This window comes from Microtus oregoni, unplaced genomic scaffold, assembly GCF_018167655.1.
Source record: "Microtus oregoni isolate MIOR12 unplaced genomic scaffold, Mior012 000002F_ref0000024, whole genome shotgun sequence".
In the NCBI taxonomy this organism is placed as follows: domain Eukaryota; kingdom Metazoa; phylum Chordata; class Mammalia; order Rodentia; family Cricetidae; genus Microtus; species Microtus oregoni.
The window spans coordinates 12,407,590-12,426,891 of record NW_024543061.1 but is presented as its reverse complement, the minus strand read 5'-3'; the positions used below and the strand labels follow the sequence as shown (position 1 = coordinate 12,426,891).

At 47.1% G+C, this 19,302-nt stretch overlaps 1 protein-coding gene and 1 long non-coding RNA gene across 5 annotated transcripts in view; one reads left to right on the top strand and one right to left on the bottom strand.

Annotated features, from left to right (window-relative positions):
• Positions 1-731, bottom strand: part of LOC121437935 — a 20,331-nt gene extending 19,600 nt beyond the window's left edge. The window contains exon 1 of the long non-coding RNA XR_005973017.1: positions 456-731. This is a non-coding gene — a long non-coding RNA (uncharacterized LOC121437935). The remainder of the gene's footprint in view (positions 1-455) is intronic.
• The window catches only part of Thnsl2 (threonine synthase like 2), a 19,518-nt gene extending 216 nt beyond the window's left edge, over positions 1-19,302 (top strand). Inside the window, exons 1-9 of one of the 4 annotated variants that reach the window (XM_041638039.1) lie at positions 431-537; positions 3,425-3,659; positions 5,719-5,913; positions 6,895-7,047; positions 11,136-11,366; positions 14,076-14,224; positions 14,324-14,449; positions 17,774-17,925; positions 18,261-19,302. In XM_041638039.1, coding sequence (XP_041493973.1) covers positions 3,437-3,659; positions 5,719-5,913; positions 6,895-7,047; positions 11,136-11,366; positions 14,076-14,224; positions 14,324-14,449; positions 17,774-17,925; positions 18,261-18,489 — 1,458 coding nt within the window. In that variant the 5' untranslated portion in view covers positions 431-537; positions 3,425-3,436 and the 3' untranslated portion in view covers positions 18,490-19,302. Of the gene's footprint in view, positions 1-430; positions 538-2,049; positions 2,250-3,424; positions 3,660-5,718; positions 5,914-6,894; positions 7,048-11,135; positions 11,367-14,075; positions 14,225-14,323; positions 14,450-17,773; positions 17,926-18,260 lie in introns of those variants that run through there. The other 3 variants (XM_041638048.1, XM_041638056.1, XM_041638065.1) reach the window with 3 other exon arrangements.

Below are 19,302 nucleotides of genomic sequence, written 5' to 3'. Positions count from 1 at the left end.
CATGAAAGTCAAAGGACAGAAGGGCCTTCCTTCTTCCCATATTGTCCTCTGTTTTCTCATTTAAAAACAAAACTAAGTTTTTAATCCCAGCATTCGGTGGGTAGTGGGGGGGGGGGGCGTAGAAAGTTCTAGGGGGTCAGAGCTATATAGAGAGACCCTGTCTCAAAAACAGATAGATATTTAATAAAAATAAAACAAAACATAACTTTACCAGCTTTTATTCTATTGAGTGGCAGCGAGGATCGTGAATAAAAGAAAATCCAAGGCCTGAGAGGCTCAATGAGCAGGAAAGCTCTCCCCTCTCTTCCAGCCCCCTTCTCCATCCTTCCGCCACGCCCCTCCTCTACGCCCCCTCACGTGCCTCTTCGACGCTGCCACGCCCCCCACGCCCCTCCTCCACCACCCTCCACGCCCCCTTGGGTGGAGCTCCTCCCCACCTTTGGAATTAAACTCACTCAGGACTTCGGGCTACGGGACTGCAAATCCGTGCTTGTCGCTTACTGAACTCGAGTAGCCAGGCAGCTCCGCTTCCCCACGGTAACGTCGTCGCGGCCCCGCTGCGTCCCCCGCTTTCTCCGCGGTGACTTGTCCGAGTCCTGGCTGCTGTCCCGCCCCAGCGGCTCATTTTGGTTTCCCGGCCAGCGTCTTAACGCCAGTTGGGGCATTGGGATGGCAGCAATCAGTGCGGGTGGAGAATTCGCGTTTTACACCTGCAGTTGGGGTTCTGCTGTGCGGGGAGAACCCTGAAACTCTGGGCAGTGCGCTGTGTTCAGAGGCGGGGGGGGAGGCGGGGGGGAGGATGGAGCCTTAGGCCTCTGCGAGCTCGCCAGCGGGTCTAGCGCCGCCTCCCATCCCCCACCCCATCGAGCCTGCCTTATACTCCAACCCGACTGCTGCTGGGGCCGAGTCTCCAAGACTTTCCAGACGCAGAATCCAGAATCCCGGCGCAAAGGCAGATATCCCTGTTATTATTACTTATCGTGTTTATTGCCGTCTCCATTCTGGAATTAAAATCCAGAGAAGTCCCAGAAAGTAATTATCACGATAATGTACTGCAGACGTTTGAATCCAGAGTCCTCACATAACAGTCGAATGAAAGTGTAACTGATTCCTTTTTGAGCTTTGCTAAAAAAAACAAAACAACAACAAAAACCTTCAGGTGTGTTTCCTGTAGTTATAGACTGGGAACTCTGTCCCTTGAAGTCATAGGTCAGAACTGTAAGGAGCTTGGGCCCCTATGCTTAACCAGGCCAGCTTCTTATTGCTCACACAGAACTCTCTGGCACGAGCTGAGTTCAAGCCAGGCTCTTTCCTTCCTCTGTTCCTTGTTCAGTCTTTCTTGGGTTGCAGAATCCCGAGCCCCCCTCTGCGCCAGGTACCATATGGTCCATTCCACTGAGAACGGGGCTTTGGGGAAATGGTCCTTTTAGCAGTTCCTTGTACCCCAACCTGCTTCTGCCCTGTCCCAGCACCTGCATCATTTTGGCTGGGGATTCAGTAGCTCACTCGTGGCGTTTCCTTTAGTCTGGTCCGGTAAAGTTATGCAGCGAGGATTTCAGGCCATTTTGCATAAGCGCAAACACTGTCCACAGCGTTTTGGAATTCCCTGTGATAACTGCAGGCACTGCTGAGCCTCTAACCTCCTGACCCTGCTTCTGCCTTCTGAGATGCTGTGCCTGCCCTGCTGCTTTTGTTCTTTGTCATGGGCTCCTGTGTGGGGTGATTGTATACCCCAGATTCCTAAAGTCATTTCTGTTTACACACATTGACCCAGCATGACAGTATCCATCCCAGTTCTAGGTAGTAATATTTCAGGCATGCCTAATGCACAGGATGGCAGATAGTGATGAATAAGCCCCAAAACGGAATTGTGCGGTTATTTTAAAATCTTACATGATTTTATTTATTCCCTTACCCTTCTAATCTGATGGCACCATTCTGAGGCTTGAACTTTGTAGATAGCCAAGTCGTGTTGCAATGTCTGAAGGTCGGACTTGCCTAGTAGATAATTAGCACACCTGAATGCACATGCATTCGTAGGCAGCGAGAGTGGCACATGGCAGCTGATGTAGAACTCACGGTGGACCCACAGGTGTCAGAGACCTGAAGCAGAAAACCACAACTTCGGGGCTAGAGGTGGAGCTCAGTGGCAGAGAAATGGCAGAAAACCAGGGGGTCCATCTCCAGGGTCAGGAAGAGAAAAACGGAATTCTTCCAGGTCAATACCAGATCTCCCCTTCTCGTGACAGGTGGGTGGACATGCTGAAGTGGTATTGGGAGTTATGTGTAGTCAAACTGATCACCCTAGTTACTGTGGGGCTTTAACATGGGAACCCCTAAATTCTGTTGTGATCTCTGTCCCATTCTAAGGAACAGAAGGCCCTGAATCCATGCCAGGAGCCAGAGCCAATTAGCCATGGCTAGAGAGTTTCAAAGGCAGTATTCAAGCTATGCTGCAGCCTTCTAGAATTAGGCTCTGAGGTAGGCCACAGGTTATTGGTAATAATGCCTAACTTTCCTAATTTGCCTAGGATTGAGGGTCTCCTGGGACATGGGACTTGCAATTTTAAAAAAAAACATGTATTTTGTTTAGTATTCATACATGCTTATAACATGTTTTGATCAAATATCTGTCCCATTCCTTCCCCCTCTGGTTCCTCCCCACCACTTTTCCCTTCCAATTTCACGTGCTCTCCCTCCTTTAAAAAACAAAAACAAACAAAAGCCCCACAGGTCCATTTAGTACGTAGGTCTGGGAGCATCTACTGGAGCATGGGTAGCCTCTCAGAACCTGCATCCCTGACGAAAACTGACTCCCAATTACCCATTCATGTAGGTTGTAAATAGAGTAGCAATGATCACGGATGAGCCAGTATCTTTGTAATGGATCGAGCCTCCTTTGGGACACTCATATGGTAGATTCATTTCTAGCTTTTTGAGGAATTGCCATACCAGCTTCTATAGTGGTGGCAAAGGCTTGCACTTCCACCAGCAGTGAATAACTGTCACCCTTTCCCCACATCCACACCAGCTTTGCCAATCAGATATTCTGGTCTTTTCCCTACTAAGAAGCCTGTCGAAAATGGCAGCTACCTGCTATTGCTATGATCTTTCTCCATTCCAAGGTTTCCTTGGTCACTGGTAAGGGTTGTGGTTCTCTTTTTCCCAGCATGCTTCAGTACTTACACCTGGAGGTAGTGGGCTCAGTGGAGTTGCCTGTTTTGATCAGAAGGATCATAATTTACACAAGACTTGACAAAACTGAGATGAGATTCAGATTAAGGCTGCCAAAGCTATGTCTGCGATGCATATCCCAGTGAGTGATGGCTCATACATTAGGCCAGAGGGCTGTGTATACTCAGGTTCATCCTGTGGGGTGCCAGGAGCTTGAATACCAGCCACCTCTGGGACTCTTCCTCTGCAGGCTTCCAGGATCATGTGGTACACCAGCACCCGGGGAATGGCCCCACGGGTCAACTTTGAGGGAGCCCTCTTCTCTGGCTATGCACCAGATGGGGGCCTCTATGTGCCAGAGGAGCTCCCACAGCTGGACAGAGAGACCCTGCGTCGCTGGAGCACGCTTTCCTATCGCAGCCTGGTGAAGGAGCTGTGTGCCCTCTTCATTGGCCTAGAGCTCATTCCAAGAGATGACCTAAACGGTGAGTGTTGATGAATGTCTCTCTCGTTCATCCAGACGCCTAGATGACTATTTTGTCTTGTTGAGTGACCTGGAACAGGTTGTCTCAAGCTGGAATGTGCAATTAATTTCCCTCAAGGAGCTCTATTTTAAAAGCAGACTCTAATTCAGTAGATTTGGATATGTCTTAGTTATTTTGCTATGCTGTGATGAGTCACCATCAAGGCAACTTAGAGAAAAAAGAGTTTATTTGGGACTTACAGCTTGGGATGGTTAGAGTTCATGATCATCATGGTAGGGAGCATGGCTGCAGGCATGGTGCCGAAGCAGTAGCTCAGTAGCTCATCTTGATCTACAAGCATGAGGCAGAGAGAGCTAACTGAGGATGATATGGGCTTTTGGAACCTCAAAGTCCACCCAGTTCACCCCAGTGAACTAATCCTTCCCAAACAGTTCCACCTTGTGTGGACCAAGCATTCAAACAAATGAGTCCACAGAAGCCATTCAGAAATCACAGGGTTGGGTGTAAGGATCCTGCCTTTCTATTAAGTGCCTATGTCTGACTACAGCTGTTGGTTCTCAGGTGACACTTGACAAGATGAAAATCCATGGGGTAATATTTTAGTCAGCATTTCTGTTGATGTGGTAAAACATCATGACCAAAGCAATTTGGGGAGGAAAAGGTTTCTTTCAACATACAACTCTCTGGTCATGCCCTATTACTGAGGGAAGTCAAGGGCAGGAACTGAAGTAGAAGACGTGGAAAAATACTGCTTGTTCTCCATGGCTTGTTTATCCTTCCTTCTTATACACGCCTGAACCACCTGCGCAGGGGTGACACCACCTCCAGAGAGCTGAGCACCTCCCACATCAGTCATGAAACAAGAAAATCCCCTCAGACTTTCCTACCAGCCGGTCTGACAGAGGCAATACCACAGTTGATATTCTCTTTTCCCAGATGTGTCTAGGCTTGTGTCAAGTTGACAAAAGTCATGGTAGGTCTTGTAGTTTGGGAGGAGGAAGGACTGCACATAACCAACAGTGATGATGTCCCCTGGGCAGGGTTAGACATTTCAAAGTCAGCTCAGACACGTTCACCTAGAGTCCACATTTTAATAAGATCTCAGGTGTGGTCCACAACAGATGTTCTAGACTGTGACTAAGTTTGTATATCAGCTATGCCCAAGTCCTGGCACCACAGACATGAGATTTAGTGCAGAGAACAAGCTAACAACACTTCTATCTTTAGGGAAGAAAATTAGGAGGCTGAAACTGCTTATTTGATCTACGATTTGATCTTCTATTAAAGTACATGCTTATAAAGACTCAAATAAGCTGGGAAGACGGCTCAATAGTTAAAGGCACTGGCTGCTCTTCCAGAGAACCTGGATTCAGTTCCCATGATCCACATGCTGGCTCATAACCATCTGTGACTCTAGCTCCAGGGAATCTGACTCCCTCTTCTGGCCTCTTCAGGCACTGCACACACATGGTACATACATGCAGGTTTTTACCCATTCATATAAGATAAATAAAAATACAATAAAAAGATTTGATGGTGTAACTCACAAAACAATCCCACACCAGTTCAGAATTATGAATAATAAAAGGGTTAAACTTACAGATCACTGTCCTAGACAACAGTCCTCTGCATGAACAGCACGAACAGGAACAGAGTCTATCAGCCGGAAGAGGGAGCTGGAAGCAAGGGAGCAGGCACACAGTTACTGCTGCTTTTACAGTATGAGACCACGCCTAAGTGGGCTGGTATCTTAAAGGCTATTGGCTGAAGGAGCAGAATGTGCTTCCACAGCAAAGATTAAATTAAAAAGTATGCAAAATGAAAACTAGATGTTTTCTAGAGCCAGTTCTAGTCTCTGGGGTATTTGAGGAATATATGGGCAGCTTAATACATGTCCCCCAGATTTTTCTAGACCTTTACAATTGTTCCTAAAAATGTCATTTAAGATCAGATTTTCTGGACTTTTTAGCTGGCAATGAGAGTTAAAAAATTTATAGAGGCAGAAAGATAACTTGAAGAGATAATGCCTTCACCTGCTGTCCAATCTCTACTCTCACAGATCTGATTGACCAAGCTTTCAACCGATTCCGCCACAAAGATGTGGTCCATCTGTGCAGGCTGAAGAATGGGCTGAACATATTGGAGCTGTGGCATGGGGCCACATATGCCTTTAAGGACCTGTCCCTATCCTGCACAGCTCAGTTCCTGCAGTACTTCCTGCAGAAGAGGAAGAAGCATGTCACCATTGTTGTAGGTGGGTGTGGGGAGGGGCAGGGTCCTTTAGCACCCCAGCTGAAGTATGCCCATGCACAGGATTGAGCCTCTTAAGGCTTATGCTATCAGTTCTTGTGGATCAGCAGTTCTCAGCCTGTGTGGCCATGTTCCTTTTGGGGTTGGATGACGACCCTTTCACAGGGGTTCCCTAGGACCCTCAGAAAACACAGATATTTACATTGTGATTCATAACAGTAGCAAAATTATAGTTATAAAGTAGCAATGAAAATAATTTTATGGTTGAGGGTCACCACAATATGAGGAACTGTATTAAAGGGTCTCAACCTTCGGAAGGTTGAGAGCCAGCTTTTAGAGGGTTTCTAGCCTATTTTTATGCCACAGATTCTGCATTGGTTAATTTTCTCATTGCTGTGACAACATACCTGACAGAAGCCACTTAAGGGAGGAAGGTTTGCTGCTCACAGTTGGGTTTGAGAGTGTGGTTCACATGGCAGGGAAGGCGTGGTGGCAGGGGCTTGAGGCATCTGTTACATTGTCTCAGCAGTCTAGCAGCAAGTAGTATGGATGCTGGTGCTCATCTTTCTTTCTTGGCTTTATTTTGTCCAGGACCATAGCTCATAGAGTGGTTCTGCCTACGTTCAGGGTTGGCCTTCCCTTTTCAGTCTAACCTTTCTGGAAATGCCCTTATAGACACGACCACATGTATGTTTCCATGGTGATTCTAAACACCATCAAGTCGACAAGATTAGGTATCATAGTTCCCTTTGTCAGTCTGCTAAAGGATGTGGATACTTCTCATAATAATTTTAGGTATACAGAATACTTGTTAATGTCCTGAATTTTATTAGCATATTTAAGGACCCTGGGCTAAGTACTAAGCACCTGTCTTTCAAGTATTTGAAAACCATTTGTTGCTGCATTGGGCACCAATATTTAAAGGTCAATTTCATTCTTTATCCATTCCCCTTGTTCTAAAGGGAGGGGTCGGTCTCCTTTCTAGGAACTTCTGGGGACACGGGAAGTGCTTCCATTGAGAGTGTTCAGGGATGCAAGAATATGGACATCATTGTTCTATTGCCCAAAGGCCTTTGCACAAAGATTCAGGAGCTCCAGATGACAACAGTGCTGATGGAGAATGTCCATGTGTTTGGAGGTAGGTGCAGGGGTTGAGCGGTCCTGGCTTTACTGGCTGTTTTCATAGGTGGGATTAGCTGTGTATGGAGGTGCCTTGGCTTAGCTTTGGGAAGGTTCTGGGCTTCACAGTTTTCCACACTAGCTGGCACATGGCTTTAAACTTGCACTGTGTTGAACGGTTGCTGCTGGTTCAGGTATCTGTCAGGGCTGCCTCTGTGCAGGTCTACATGTAGGCAGCCATGTAGAACCATAACTTAAGCCAAGCACTTGCTTAGTTTTGGGCACTAAAGTGTTGTGGGCACAAACATATTTCATAGTTGAGAGACCATGTCAGTGCATTTTGGCAGTTCATACCCTTCCTTAGGGGACAGACTCCTAGGTCATGCATGTAAACAGAGCCAAATATTAAAATATGAAGCTGCTCGGTGCTACCTGCTACCAGTTCTGCTATAGTTGGTCATATGATGAAGAGCTTAACTTTCATGGGAATGGTAGCTTTAGAGGTCTTGGTTGGGGTTTTACACACTCTGACCATGCATGCAGCCTGGAACTTGATACACTTGATACACAGGAAATGTTGTAATAATCAATCAATCAATAATGACATTAATGACAGAGATGGCTGAGGGGTTAAGAGCACTGGCTACTCTTCTAGAGGACAGGGTTCAAGTCCCAGCACCCACATGCAGCTCACCACTATCTATAACAGCAGTTCCAGTGGGATCTGATGCCCCCTAGAACCTGCGTGGGCACTGTATGCATATGGTACACAGACATACATGCAGGCAAAACACCCAAGCACATAAGATAAAATAAATTTAAAAAAAATAAATAAAAATAGAATTCCTTCTACAGCTTGCCTGGGTCCTGGTATAGTCCTGTGGTGTTCTCAGTGAAAATGGCCCCCATAAGCTCATATGTTTGAATGCTTGGTCCCCAGTTAGTAGAGCTGTTTGGGAAGGATTAGGAGCTGTAGTTCTGTTGGAGGAGGGTTCCCTTTGTTGGAGGTGCGTCACTGGGGATAGGTTTTGAGGTTTCAAAAGTTTAGGTCAGGTGGGTGCCCAATCTCTCTCTCTCTCTCTCTCTCTCTCTCTCTCTCTCTCTCTCTCTCACTTCTGCCAGTGAATCAAATGTAAACTCAGTCATTGCTCCAACCCCATGCCTGCTTGCTTGCTGCTGTTTCCTGCCATGATGATCTAGAACTAATCCTCTGAAATATAAACAAGTCCCCAATTAAAGACTTCCTTTTGTAATTGCCTTGGCCATGGTGTCTCTTCACAGCAATAGAGTAGTAACTAAGACAAACCCCATAGAGGATGATCTGACGTTAATATAGCAATGTTGACAAGGAGCCCAGACCCTGGGAAGAAGTCCTCCCATGAGAGAAGCACGAGTGCTCTGTCTAGCTGCAGCAGCGCAGAGGAAAAGGCCCTCTGCTCTTTTCTTTGGCAAGCACATGTGCGTTCCAGTGTAAAGTCCATGGTTTGGCTAATCCATTGTTGGCAAACTCCTGCACACTGGCCTTGGTGATTGCCCATACCTGGCTGAATTTTTCCTATGGTCATTGTGAGACTTTGATGAAGAATGTTTGGGCTCCTGAGGGCCCCTGTTGTTTTCCACATGCCAAGTTTGCTAGTCATAGGTCTAGGACTGCCTTTTCCTAGCATGAAAGCAGAGAACTGCCACAGATGAAATCTTCACGTGGGAAGTGGAGAGCATTGCCCACCTGTGAAATAGTGGCAGCTGTGTGGTTGATAATAAGCGGAGCATGCCATGATTATCAGAGCTCAGGTATTTCTGTTCTGTGTGTCGAGGAGATAGTTCTGCAGGCTTTAAAGACATCAAGCTCGTTCATAAGCAATGCTGCCCATGTTCTCTCCTTCTTTGAGGCGTCTGGCTTGGCTGTTAAGAGGATGTGTGTAGATTCAGGGGTAACGAGAAAGACGTGTTTTCCCTTTGTGAACTCAAGGAGTGGGGATGGATTCATGGACACCCAGTTTAAACTTTACTAATTCATTGTCATCATGACTGGATGTACACAACACAGGGGCCACATGAAGGTCAGAAGACAGCTTTGTGGAGTCATTTCTTTTCTTCTGCCTTTGAATGCACACCTGAGATCAAACTCAGTCTGTCATGCTTATGTGGTATATAGTATTTTGGAAATACATATTTTTTTTTTTTTTTTTTTTTTTTTAGTTTACAGAGTCTTACAATGAAGAGAGTGCCTGAGTCTCAGAAGAGAGTTGGGCTTTGGATTTTTCAACAGTCTTGAGACTGATAGATTGTGGGGACTTTTGAAGTTTCACTAAATGCCTTTTGCTTTATGATATGGCCACAAGCCCATGGGGGCCAGGGAGTGGAATGTGGTGGTTTGAATGAGAATGGCCCCTGTATATTTGAGCGCTTGGTCCTTGGTTGGTAAAATTGCTTGGGAGGATTAGGTGTGACCTTGATAGAGTTGTCACTGGAGTGGGCAAAGCCCACAGCCATTCCCAATTAGCAGTCTCTCTCTCTCTCTCTCTCTCTCTCTCTCTCTCTCTCTCTCTCTCTGCCTCGTGCTTATGGACAAGGATGTAAGCTCTCAGCTACCGCTCCAGTGCCATGCCTGCCCCCAGTGCTATAGCCATAGTGGTAATGGACTCTAGCCCTCTAAAACTGTAAGACCCCAAATGTCTTTCTTCTACAAGTTGCATTGGTCATAGTATCTTGTAACAGCAATAGAAGAGTAACAAAGACACACAGCAAGTCTGTTACCCAACCCTGGGTTTACAAAGGTGATAATTTCCATGTGCATTGTGTGATTCCTAAGCACCAAGTACTTAGTAGACAGTAGATGTTCATGGATTATAGTATATATTTTTTTAAACTGGAAGTAACAGAAAATCCAACTCAGTCTGTCTGGAAGAACAGTTCCCAGCTTCTGTAACTGCAATGCCCAGGGGTGAAGTAGGCTCTCACTTGGTTGATTCTCAGACTCAGCATTACCATCAGGAACCCAGTACTTCCCAGTCTCTGCTCTGCCCTCCCCAATCCTAGGTTCCTTCCTCTTGAGGTCACAGAATGGAGACTTGAGGTAACCAAGTCTCCCTTTTCCTCTGGATCTTCCTTAAAAGCAGGGGTGGTTTCTCTAGCTCCCCAGTAAATGTCCTTCTGAGTCTCAGTGACCTGAACATCTCACATGTCCATCTTGGATCCGACTCCTGACCCCATGGGATCAAATTGGCTCGGCTTTAGCAAAGCAATGGGCCACCACTACTGGACTGGGCTGCTTGGTGTGTACGTGTGGACTTACAGAAGTCCCCATCTTCATTGCTGCTCTACAGTGATGTTGAGAGAAGGGTTTACAGCCCAAGTGGCTGTCCTGGTACTGTCCCCAGTAACCCTTACATGTACACATATATACACCCCACCTTGAGATATGGATCCAAGTGGAGAATTAGATACAGATATCAGGTAAGGGTTGACCCTGGTGCAATTACTGAGGCAGCTTGATTGGGGTATTGATATGTTAGACTGGTGGAAAATTTGCCCAATAATTCACCCCATAAATTAAACCAATGTGCACAGCTTCAGGGAAGTTCTGCCCAAGCAAGCTTACCTAGCACATAGCAGCAGGGATCAGGCCACCCACACTTCACCCACAGGAGAGACGTAACCATTTCCCCCCAGCCCCAGTAGGGTTCACATCTTTCTGTTGAGTAAACCCCCTCCTCCTTTCCAGAAGAGTGAAGGACATACTCTTCATGGAATAGTAAAGGCTTGGAATACAAGGGGAATTCTTTTCCCAATATCCCAGAAGGCTGATTTTAGAATATCTTATTTTATAGAATGCAAGACCATTGGAAATAGTTCTGGCCACATTTTCTCTTCTCTCAAGTGAGGACAAATGCTCAGAGTCACTAGAAAAAGTGGCCTGGATTCTATCCCCGAGGAGCTTATACAGAGCCTGGGAAGCCAGGCCAAGCCAAGTGAAAGTGAAGGAAGCAAAGTCTGGGTCAGAAGGGAGAGGATGGGCCCAGCCCGGGAAGGCCTTGGTGGAGCCCAGTGTGACTGCCCAGGCCTCCTGCTGCTCCTGAGAGCTGCCTTCTTCTCTCTCCCTGGCAGTGGAAGGAAACAGTGATGAACTCGATGAACCCATCAAGGCCGTGTTTGCTGATGTGCCTTTTGTCCAGAGGCACAACCTGATGAGCTTGAACTCCATCAACTGGTCTCGGGTCCTGGTGCAGATGGCACACCACTTCTTTGCTTATTTCCAGTGTGCGCCCTCCTTGGACACGCACCCCCTACCCCCTGTGGAGGTGGTTGTGCCAACAGGAGCTGGGGGTAACCTTGCAGGTAAGGAGACCCAGGGATGCAAACAGACTTTCTAGAAAGCACCTAGCCTTTCAAGCTGTCTTTTGCCTACAAATGTGGAGCAAAAGAAGGTTGTGTTTTTATTCTAAAGAGGACAGAAAACCACATGGGATGCCCTAGGTTTCTTCCAGCTCCAGAGGATGGGAACAGAACAGTCTAGGGTACTGCAGTGGGAGGAGATTGAGGATTCAACCTGGGGAATTTCAGCAGCCTAACCTGTGCTTACTTACACAGTAGATAGTAGACAAGTCACGGCTCAGCCACAAACAGCTCGGTGTCCTTTCCCCAAATTTGCACTTCACTTCTTACTCTGCCCACTGCATGTTGAGGCACACCTGCTTTGGGCCATAGCACAGTGTGTTCTCATTACCCTGGGGCCATGGCATCAGGAGGTCTGGCCTTGGCTCTGCCCTTTACTAGCTGAGCATTAGAGAGTTACTCAGCTGTGAAAGGCTGGCTGATCACGTGCTCAGAGCCACCTGTGAGGAGCGAGCATGGCTGTTGGGCGCGTGTGAACTTTGTCCAGAGACAGTGCTGTCCAGCTGCCTGGCACCGAACACTAAGGAACATTCTCAAGCATTAACTGTGCAACAGGTGCTGCTGTACTAACTGCTTTTCATGGGACTAGAAACCATGGCTGTCTCCTGATGTGCGTGGACAGTAGGTTCTAGGACCCTGCGGGTACCAAAATCCCTTCTGTAAAATGGCATGGTGTTTGCATATGACCTACATGCACATATGTGCAGCTGAGTACTTTAAACCACCTCTGGATGATGTAAAATGGCATACAGTATGCAGGCGCTATCTAACCACCATGATGCTTTTGTTATTTCATCTAATTTACCCTAAATGGCCATTGCGCTGTAAGGAGTATTTGCAAGACAGAGTCTGAACATGTTTAATACAGGTGCAATTATTTTTTCTTGAGATAGGTTCTCACTATGTAACTCAGGCTGCCTTTGAACTCAGTATAGCCCGGGCTGGCCTGGGAAGTCTCCATCCTCCTGCCTCAGCTTCCCAAATGTTGGGATTATAGGATGTATCACCACAGCCTACTTTGGATAGTTTTGATTCCTGGTCAGTTGAGTCTGCACTCAACTTCCATCTGCATTATTCTTACCGTTTTAGAATGAGGAACTGGACACAGACGTTAGCTTCCCATTTACACAGCTGGTTGGTAGTGGAGCTAGGCTGACAGCCCAGGTAGACTGGAGTCCACATCCTTGCCTTCTCTTGAGAAGTCGGTGGTGTTAGCTCTGTCTATTGCATTGCTTCTCTAGGCATCAGGGTAAATTAGGTGAAATAACAAAAGCATCATGGTGGTTAGGAGACTCCTTGGCTTCTTAAAGGAAGACAGAGATGATAGTGGGCCGGCAGCTGGCAAGGACGGCTGGCTTCCCCACTACCCAGCGTGCTTCGCTTCAAGCTAGTGATGCCACCTATAGCTGTGCCCTTCATAGCACTTGGCACAAACTAAAGCATGGGCAATACCCAGAGAGGACATTCCCATATGGCATTTTTCCTAAGGACCCATTTGATCAAGTCTTTGGGCGCTCCTGAGCATCCTTTTTCCCTCATCATTGAAGGGCACTGTAAAGTTTCCGTGAGGATCAAGTGACACAAGAGTATGAATGGGCTTTACACAATTTAGGGTGATAGTGATGAATATTCCCACTGCCCTCCAAAAAGTAAGGGCCTGGAGATGGAATTTGTTGAAATAGGAGCGGCAGGCTGTGTCCCGCCACCTGGCTAGCTTTACCCGAAATAATTACACAGAAACTGTATTCTTTTTTTTTTTTTTTTTTTTGGTTTTTTCGAGACAGGGTTTCTCTGTGGTTTTGGAGCCTGTCCTGGAACTAGCTCTTATAGACCAGGCTGGTCTCAAACTCACAGAGATCCACCTGCCTCTGCCTCCCGAGTGCTGGGATTAAAGGCGTGCGCCACCACCGCCCTGCTAAACTGTATTCTTTTAAACACTGCCTGGCCCATTAGTTCCAGCCTCTTATTGGCTAGCTCTTACATATTGATCTAACCCATTTCTAATAATCTGTGTAGCCCACGAGGTGGCTTACCAGGGAAGATCTTAACCTGCGTCTGTCTGGAATGGGAGAATCATGGCGACCACCTGATTCAGCTTCTTTCTCCCAGCATTCTGTTCTGTTTACTCCACCTATCTAAGGGTTGGCCTATCAAATGGGCCTAGGCAGTTTCTTTATTAATTAACCAATGAAAGCAACAGATTAGAAAGAAATCACTCCCACATCAGGAATCAGTAGGTGAAGTGTTTGCCACACAAGTCTGAGTTTGGATCTTTAGACATAAAACTGGACGTGGTAGCACATATCTGTAATCTCTGTGCTCCCACAGCAAGATGACAGAGACAGAAGCCCCAGAAGCTGTGTCACTAGCCTGGCGTGTCAGCAGTGAACAGTTAGCTACCCTCCCTAAAGCAAGGTGGAAGGCAAAGACCTGGGCTCTGCAGTTTGGTAGGATTTGTCTCCTCTTCCGCAGTGGGCAGGGCACAGTTGCCCTCCTCCTTATCTCTCTCTCTGCTCCTGTGGCTCTTCCCGTCTCTCTCTGTTCTCATCTTCAAACAGCACAAGAGTTTGTCTGCTTTTATTAAGCTTGGTTTAAAGTAAAAATTCTTTACTTTTGTCCTAAAATCCTTTTGTCTTCCTGTCTTGTCCCAAGCTGGGTGCATTGCTCAGAAGATGGGCCTGCCTATCCGCCTGGTTGTGGCAGTAAACAGCAATGACATCATCCACAGGACTGTCCAGAAGGGAGACTTCTCTCTGGGTGAGGTTGTCAAGCCAACCCTGGCATCCGCCATGGACATTCAGGTGGGCCTGTGGGGAGAAGAGCAGCTGCTGGGGGGTGGGGGTGGGCGGGACTTGGATAGGGTTGAAACGAGGGTGCTGGGACGCTGTCTCTCCACTCAGGTGCCGTACAACATGGAGAGAATCTTCTGGCTGCTCTCTGGCTTTGACAGCCAGGCAACAAGAGCCCTCATGGTGCAGTTTGAAAGAACCCAAAGTGTGCACCTACCCAAGGAGCTACATAGCAAGGTTGGTCACTGGCCATATGCGGTGGGGGTGGGTCTCTGCAACTTCCATAGCCAGCAGAGTAACAATCTGACCAAAGCAAGATGGCAGCTGAGTTCAACAAGACTCGGTAGACAGTGTTGATTCAAATGTCTGGTGTCTGGCCTCTAGTGGTTTATTTCAGGCATGCGTAAGCACAGCACAATGTGGTGAACATTATTCTTTTCTTTTGATGATTAATTCAGTCCTGTGTACACAATAAAGTATACATAGATCTCCTTGGAGAACCAAATAAGCTAAATACAGATCAGGCACTACTACATCGCAACTCTTTGTAAGGTCTGTAAAGATTGATTCTATAGATTTACTGATAAGGGCCTGGGGGATAATCCGGTGCACAGAGCAAAGGTCACCAGGCTAGTAAACACATCCACATCCAGCCTTCTAGGTGGACAGATAGTGGTTATTACATTTCTTCCCTCAAAAGAGAAACCCTGTGTGCTAAACCTCCTAGGTTCCCCGAGTGCTTATCTGTAAGCACGGAGACGCTGTTCCTCCTATGACATCCCACGGAGAAAGGGAAGGATGCAGCCACTGGGTAGATTTGGGGTTGGAAGTCTGCACAAGGGAGGGGGATCCAGGAACTTCACAGCTGGCACTGATTGGATGAGGAGAGTTGTGAACACTAAGCCAGCTTTATAAATGTGGCCCCTCAGTTTCCTCATCTGGAGAGCAGGGATAATAAGAAAGCCTGTCTCCTAAGATTGCTGTGAGCTTGGGTGATTAGATACAAGGGAGGCACTTTCCAGACTGCTGGGAATACATAACTCCATGCAGTTACTAGTTCCATTTTTATTTATTAGTGTTGTTAATTTGCAATAATAGCAATACCTGTACAACAAGGACAAAGTCATTCTGCCCTTCAGGTATGGACAGAGACTATAGCTCTTTCTGGCCCTTGTCTCTCTCCTTTGTTGTAGTGAGGCGCTTCGGGCAGGCCTGCTTTTTGTCCCGCCTGGCTCCTGCATGGCTAGCTTTACACCCATAATAACAACCCACAAATTGTATTCATTTAAACACTGCCTGGCCCATTAGCTCTAGCCTCTTACTGGCTAACTCTCACATCTTGATTAACCCATTTCTATTAATGTGTGTGGCACCACGAGGTGGTGGCTTACTGAGAAGATTCTAACCTACATCCATCTTGGGCCGGAGGTTCATTGCGTCTGCCTCACTGCCTTCTTCCTCCCAGCATTCTGTTCTGTCTTCCCCGCCTACCTAATTTTCTATCCTATCAAAGGGCCAAGGCAGTTTCTTTATTAACCAATGAAAGTAACACATAGACAGATGATTCTCCTTCATCACTTTGTCTCTGTCTCTCTGCTGCAGGAGGAGAGACTCTGTTTAGTTAATAAATACGTTTTATTTATTTTAGGGAACTAGTTAGAAAGCATTGCTTTTATTTGAATGCAGCCTGTGATGCCTTAAACTTCTGTACCTCATTCCCACTGGGTGGCCCTGCTGGCTCTGCACCCCCCACCCCAGGTGACTGGGACAGCTACCTCGCTGCAGCTCTCATCATCACAAAGCTCTAGGATGTGCTCCATCTAGATTGCACAGTCTGATTTTACTTCAGTGCCCTCTACTTTAAGAGAATCCTCATTCGCCAACTTGATCTTCCCAGTTCCCTTTAACTTAGTCCTTTACATGACATAGTTGTTCTTGTTAGTGTCCCTCCTGAAGGGTTCTTCTCAAAACTGGGTATAGTTTTCTGGCCTGAGTTGTGCCCTTGAAGACTAAAGTGGGACTTCCCTCTTTTAGAATCTATACTGCTTTAAAAACTTTCCATTATTTTTATTTAATGTTTATGAATGTTTACCTGTGTGTATTGTATGTGTACCTTATGCATGTAGTGCCTGTGGAGGCCAGAAGAGGGCATCAGATCCCCTGGAACAGGATGGTTGTGAGCCACCATGTGGGTGCTGAGAACCAAATTTGGGTTCTCTGCAAGAGATAACTAAGCCATCTCTCCAGCCCTATGCTGCTTTTGGCTTAGCCAAACATTAGTTTGTTTGGCCCATGGTTTGTGCCATGGAATCAATATTCCTTCTCCTTATGTAAGTGAGATCCTCCATTAACACTGATCATCATATCCTCTGTTTCTTCATTTTCTCCCTGGCTGTACTCAGAGGACACTGTATTTGCTGGAAGGGCATTTATCCATCCATCCATCCACCCACCCATCCATCCATCCATCCATCCATCCACCCATACATCCACCCACCCATCCATCCATCCATCCATCCACCCATCCATCCACCCATCCACCCACCCACCCATCCATCCATCCATCCAATCTGTCTGCTATGGTTCAAGAACTAGGTTAGGTGCTGGGAATATGAAGAGAAAATGCAGCTGTCACACTAAGTGATGTATGTAAGTGGTAGAGCACATACTTAGTATGCATTAGGTCCTGCATTCAATCCTCAGAAGTAGAAAAAGGAAGAAGATGAGGAGGAGGATGAGGAGGAAAAAAATATTGGTTGCCATTTCTGACCCTAATCAGGAAATATCTATATAAACAATCTATGGACCACTTGGTCTCTGATGACACTGAGTACGCATATAGTGTTTGCTATGTTGTAAGAATACAGAGCATCTTCAGGAAATTATCTGGCATTCTGAATGCTCAGGGAGGCTGAGAAGGAACCTTTCCTCTGCCTGTAAGTACTAGGAGGATTTCTAGGGAAGGGCTCCTAAGCAGGGTGGGAACTGACCGGGTAGCTCTCACACCATGGGCAATTTGAACACCCGTGACTTGCGTTGTATTCGGCTGTAGAACAAGACTATGTGCTAGTTTGATTTATGATCTAAAAACATTGAAGTGTACCCAGAACTTCTACAAATCCTTCTGCTAAGAAGCTCAAAACTATAATTGAGCCTGGTGATGGTTGCTCAGTCCTTTAATCCCAGCATTTGGGAGGCAGAGGCAGGCAAATCTGTCAGTTCAGGGCCAGCATGGTCTACAAGAGTTAGTTCCAGGACAGTCTCCAAAGCTACAGAGAAACCCAGTCTCAAAAAAAAAAAAACCAAACGAATTGTAATTGGCTCAAAACTCGGAAACTGATTCTACTCTGAGGCGGGTCAGTATTGAGTCTGTAGCATTCATCTGAGTCCTGGTGCCGGTGTGGCTGTGGATACAGCAGGGTTTGGTCTGAGTCCTGGTGCTGGCTGTGGATACAGCAGGGTTTGGTCTGAGTCCTGGTGCTGGCTGTGGATACAGTGAGGTTTTTAGTCCTTCTGTGATTCACCAGTCCTGACATTCACCCCTGTCTTCTGACCTTTCAGCTTTCCCAGGCAGTGACATCTGGGTCGGTGTCTGATGAAGCCATCACCCAGACCATGGGCCGCTGCTGGAAGGAGAACCAGTACCTGCTGTGCCCCCACTCAGCCACAGCGGTGAACTACCATTACCAGCAGACTAACAATAGGCAGTCCAGGTACCAGCAGTGAGATCTGGGGCACTGGGACATAGCTCTTCTCTAAGCAGGGCTTGGCAAAACTAAGGATAGTGATATTGGTGAGCATTGGGTTCTGTGCCCCAAACTACAACTGCACTTAGAAGAGGTGTGAACTATATCCAAGGTCATGAGGGGAGGTGATGCCTGAGCTGGGTCTTCATCAGGAAACTTTGCAGGCTTATCCAGGTAAGTTCAAGGTACTAATCATGTCTCTGTCTTGTCCCCCGCCCCTAACCATTCCCCTGGTCCTCCTTCCTCCATCTTCTCCTTCCCCATCATTCTACCTGTTCTCTCCTGTCCTGTCCCATCTTCAGTACCATCTCCCGGTGCTGCCTGGCCTCTGCCTCTGCAGCTAAATTCCCAGAAGCAGTCAAGGCTGCTGGACTGACTCCGCAGACTCCTGCAGAGATCCTAGCCTTGGAGCACAAGGAGACGCGCTGCATCCCGATGCGGAGAGGGGATGACTGGATGCAGATGCTGCGGAACACAATTGAGGGCCTGTCCCAGCGGTGGGAAGGTTGTGCTGTGAACCCCTCACAATAGCCAGGCTGCGGCTGGCTTGAAGACTCTCGTCCTGGGACCGGCTGGGACAAGATGGCACAGTAATTAAGAACTCTTGCTCTTGGGTCTTCCAGAGGACCCAAGATTAGTTCCAAGTACCCAAGTCAGGTGGCTCACAACCATGTATGACTCTAGCTGTAGGGGTTCTGACACCTCTAGCCTCTGTGGGCAGTATACACATACAGACACACATGCCTACCTATAATATAGAATAATGAAAATAAATATTTTTAAAAAGTTCCTTGTCCCAGCTGAATGTGGCAGCACATGCCTTTAATTCCAGCATTTAGGAAGAGACAGACAGGTCTCTGTGAGTTCTAAATCAGCCTGGTCTACATGGAAAGTTCTAGGGCAGCCAGATCTATATGGCAAGTTTGTGCTTTTAAGAATATGTTCCTGTCCCAGGGAGCTTTGCCCTTGAACAGCTCATGTCCTGGCTTCTGGGGAAAGCTGCAGCAGGTGTTTCCTGGGAATCTGCTCCCTTGGCTTTATTCTGTGAGGGAAGAGTGGCAGCTGGGATGGAGGGTGGCGGATCTGGAAAGAGTGGCGGCTGGAGTGGAGGGTGGCAGATCTGGAAAGGCTCAGCAGGATCATTCTTCATATGCAAGTTTCTGGAACTGCACCTGATGGGCCTTGGATTAGGGTCAGCTTTAGGGAGCCTTAAAAGGTCTTTGCCTTGGGCTGGAGAGATGGCTCAGTAGTTAAGAGCATTGCCTGCTCTTCCAAAGGTCCTGAGTTCAATTCCCGGCAACCACATGGTGGCTCACAACCATCTGTAATGAGGTCTGGTGCCCT